Genomic DNA, 4,449 nt, shown 5'->3' on the forward strand with positions numbered 1-4,449 from the left:
ACCTGCATCGCCCGCGCCGCAGCGTGCCCCGCCGTGGCGCAGCTCCGCGTGCCGTATCTCGGCCCCGGCAGCTCTTCCGTTCGCTCCGGCAGCTCCGTCCCTGTCCCCCTCCGGCCCCTCGGCACAGCGGGTGCCTGTCAGCACCCAGGGCAATGCCCGGGTACGGGCAGATGGTCCCACGCCACGGGCAGGAGGTGGAGGAGACCCCCATCTTCATGGCTCTCCTGTCCCCACAGGGAGACCCCCGGCGTGCCCGGCGCCGCGGCCATGGAGGGCGCGTCGGTGCTCAGCCCCTCCTCATGGGAGAAGCGGCGCGCGTGGGCCAGGCAGAGCCGGTGCTGGCGGACCACCGTGGTGGAGGAGGAGGCGGCCACCGTCGCGCAGGACGTCCCCGAGCTGCAGCCGCCCCACCTGGACGATGTCTTCCTCGAAGGTCGGGGGGACCCCGGGATGCACCCCGGACGGGGGTCCCCACGTGCTGGGTCGTCTCACGAGTGTTCCTTCCCGCCAGGAAGCCCCTCCAGCAAGATAGAGACGTGGCTGCAGGAGTGCGGGTGAGCCGGGGCAGGCCGCGGCGGCCCCGGGGGTGCCTCTGCTGCGACGCCATTCCCACGGGGATTTCGGTGTCACGGCGGGGGTGGCGAGGGCGGTGGGACGATGCTCACGCTGGGCCCTTCCTGGAAGTCGCACCCGAGCGGGCACGGGGGTGCTGGTGGGATGGCGGGGTGTCCTCCCCGCCCCGCTCCTCGCTCACCCCCGCGCAGGAAGCGCAGGTGGCACCTGGCCGCGGCTTTGCCACGCGCCGTGGCCACCGGCACGGGATGCCGGTCCTGTGCCCAGCATCACACCGGGGCCCCCAGGAAACCCTGGGATGGGAGAACAGGGTGGTGGCATCCTCCCCCGGCACCATGCTGGGGGGTCTCCCAGGGATCTGAAGTCCCTGGGGTGGGGGGTCCGCGGTGGGGACCCCTCCTCGAGCATCCCACCCTACCGCACCCGCCTGCAAGCCCCTCCGCCATCTCCTTGCCATCACCCTGCGCCCCACCATCTGCGTCCCGGTCCCCGCCGCCCGTCCTGCCGCGCTCGGGTCTCCCGCCGCACCTCCAGCCCCCGGGACGGGGCCGCGGTAACCGGGGTTCTGCTCCGGCGCAGGCCGTCGGTGGAGGTCCCGCCGGAGGAGCCGGGCTTGCCGGGCCCCTACGGTACGTCGGCTTTGCCCCTGTGGGGCTGCTGGGGTGCTGAGGCCGGCGGTCCCTGCGCGTCCCCAAAGCCCACCCAGCCCACGGCGCGGGGCGATGGGCAGGGAGGTCTTCGAGGACCCTGAGACCCGTCCCCAGCCCTGGGTGCCCCCGCGCCTCGCAAGGCTTTGCTCTCTCGCAGTGTGTGGGAGCAATGGGACCAGCTTCGAGGACGACCTGACCCTGGGAGCCGAAGGTACCAGCCACCCCAGGGTGTCCCCTCCTGCGGTGTCACTGTCACCCCACGGGCAGAGCTGCCCTGGCAGAGGCAGGGGAGCTGAGGACAGGCAGGAGCAGACCCCGGGGGCAGCCACCGTTGGTAGCTTTTCCTCCGGGGGGGTTTCGGTGGGGCTGGGCTGTCCCCAGGCTCTGCGTCCGCCCGGGGTCCAGGCTGTGGCCGCTGGCGAGGCCGTCTCCCGGGGTGGCGCGTGTGGGACCTGTCCCCAAAACGCCCCATCTCACTCCCTGCGGCCTCTCTGCTCCCTTTTCCCAGCTCTTCTGCTACCGGCGAGCTGCGAGGCCACAGGCAGGTGAGGTTTGGGATCCTGGGGGAGGCTGGCGGGGGGGCTGGGGGCATCGTCCCCATGCATCCTGCTGGCAGCATCCCCTTCGCTCAGCCCCGTGTCCCCCCCCGCCGCAGAGCTCTGGGGGACAAGCCCCTCAGCCTGGGGCACAGCATGGCATCCAGCGCCCTCTCCAGCCTCACCACCAAGACCAGCTCCAGGTAGCAGCTGGGAGGGTCTCTGGGGAGGGGGAACGGGGTCACCCCCTCATGGGACTGGTCCCTGTGGGGCTGAGACGGGGCTGCCCCCCGCCCCACAGCATCTCCGAGGTGCTGGCGTGGTGGCAGGCGGACGCCGAGGAGATCCTCTACAACCTGGGCTTCGTGCAGAGCGAGCCGGGGGCCGTGGCCCGCGTCCCCGCGCGCTTCTTCTCGGCTCCTTCCCGCGCCAAGGGCATCGACTTCCAGCTCTTCCTCAAGGCTCAAGTGCGGCGCATGGAGATGGAAGACCCCTGCCTGCTGCTGGCCAGTGAGTGACGCGCGTCCCCGAGCCCCCCGCCCGGGGAGACGCCAACGCATGGGGTGGGATCCGGCGTGCCGGCCGGGCGTCGCTCCTTTGGGGTGGTGGGAAAGATGCTCCCGTGCCTCAGTTTCCCCATGCATGAGCTGAGGAGAGAGTGACCCGCTCTGGAGGAACACGCCCATCCCACCCTGCTCCTGCTGCAGCCCCCTGCCCCATCTCCCAGCCCCACGGAGCATCGCTCACCCCACAGCCCCCCTGACCACCTCCCGTCTCCTCCCGGCCCTCCAGGTCGCTTCCAGCAGGTCCAGGCTCTGGCCGCCACGGCCGACGCTTTCTTCTGCCTCTACTCCTACGTCTCCCGGACCCCCGTGCGGCGCATCTCCCCCTCCTGCCCCACCTGGGCTTGTCCCGGCGTCCCCGACATCCGCATCGCCCGCGCCCAGCCCAGCACCCTCTCGCCCGCGGAGCGCCTGAAGAAGGTCGTGTCCACCATGTGCCTCTACACGTCCCCGCGGGACGAGGACGGGCCGTGGGGGGCCAGCTGGGCGCCCGCCACGCCCGCCAGCCGTGCCAGCGCCCTGGGGATGGTGGTGCAGGAGGTGCTGGAGCGGGTGCGGGAGGAGCAGTTTCGCTTCGACCCGGCTGATGTCCCCAAGGAGGGGGGTGCGGGGACGGTGCAGCACCGGTGGGGAGCGGAGGGGGGTCCCCCGGCACCGCCGTCGCTGTGGCTGGCGCGGGGTGTCCCCGGGTGTCCCCATCACGGTGGCGCGGGTGCCCCGGCGTGCTGCGGAGGGGAGCGGGAGCCGTCCCCGAGGCCAGCCCCCGAGGGGATGCCGGCGGGCGCTGCGCGGGGATGCCGGGGACGGTCCTGTCCCCGTGGCCGGGGGAGCGGTGACAGCCCTGCGGGGGCGGCTCGGGGGGCCGTGGACGCTCCGTGCCCGGTGGGAGCCAGAGGGGTCAGCGTGGAGGAGCACCAGCCAGATGCTGCTGCGAATGCCACCTCGTCCCCGACACCGGGTCCCCCGGCCCCCAGCGCCGGCCGGCTGCGCGTCACCCCTGAGCACCCAGCGGGGCTGGGATCCGAGGGGGACTCTGGCTTCGGGTCCAGCTCCTGGGGGACGTCCCCCAGGGCGAAGGCAGGGTCCCGCGGGCGCTGCCTGGGTGAGCCCCTGGACCCCGCTGGGACACGTTCCCCTGGCTCAGACACCCCAAGACCTGGGGGTCACCGGGCTCGGCGGAGCAGGGGCCGGCACCGGGGAGGCCCCCCGAGGGACGTCGGGCAGCCGTGGGGCGACGCACCGGGACTGCAGCCCCCCGGGAAGCGCCCCTCGCCCCACCGTCCCGGCGACTGGGAGCCGCAGGACTCCTTCGAGATGGAGGAGGTGAGGAGCGATGCCCGGGTGATGGGCGCAGAGGGGTGGGGGGCAAGAGGGTGCTGGGAGCGGGGAGCAGCAGCGCGGAGGGTCCCTTGGGCTGGCGGATGATGCTGGGCAAGCCAGCGTGGGGTGGGAAAGAGCCGGAGCGGGAAACGACCCCAGAGCGTTCTCAGGCTTTTAAGGTTTGAAGGATTTAGAGCTCCAGACGGAGCCTCCTGCGGGGGGGGGAGCTGGGTCAGGGGCACGACGGCCGGCTCCTGCACACGCGCACGCCCGCGCGGGCTCGCGCGTATGCGCAACCGTCCTTGCGCACCCACAGAGGGGTGCACGGGTGTGCGCGCACACGCTGACGCAGCTTTACACACGTACGCGCTCACGTGCCACGTCCTGCCTGCAGGTGCTGAGCGCCAGCGAGGAGGAGGAGGATGGCGACGCCCCTGAGGAAGCCGGCTGGTCCCTCCATCCCTCCGTCGGGGTCCGGAGAAGTAAGTCGCAGGGTTCTCCCACCCCCCTGGGGAGCAGAGGGGCTGCCATCCCAGCGGGTGCCCGGTGGCAGCGTCCCCCGCCGTGTCCCCCCGTCCCCCCGCTGCAGGCTTCATGCTGCACGCCGGCAGCGGGCAGTCCGACAGCAGCGGCTTCGTGGAGGAGCCGGTGCCCGGCCAGCCGCCCGCTGCCCGGCTCCACGGCGCTGACCAGACGGCCTGAGGCCACGGCAGAGGGACCCGGGCTCACCCCGGCGCCGGCGGGAGCCGCGGCTGGCTGCCGGACGGACCGTATCACACCGCTGCTTTTTGGTCACGGAGACCACCC

General features: G+C 72.9%; 1 protein-coding gene across 1 annotated transcript in view; it reads right to left on the reverse strand.

The window, feature by feature from the left end:
• PPP1R1A (protein phosphatase 1 regulatory inhibitor subunit 1A) overlaps positions 1 to 8 on the reverse strand; it is a gene marked incomplete at both ends in the record, with an annotated part of 5,081 nt that extends 5,073 nt beyond the window's left edge. The window contains one exon of the mRNA XM_082011850.1: positions 3 to 8. Coding sequence (XP_081867976.1) covers positions 3 to 8 — 6 coding nt within the window. The remainder of the gene's footprint in view (positions 1 to 2) is intronic.
• Between the last annotated feature and the right edge of the window lie 4,441 nt (positions 9 to 4,449).

This window comes from Phaethon aethereus, assembly GCF_964289735.1.
Source record: "Phaethon aethereus genome assembly, chromosome: 29".
NCBI lineage: Eukaryota > Metazoa > Chordata > Aves > Phaethontiformes > Phaethontidae > Phaethon > Phaethon aethereus.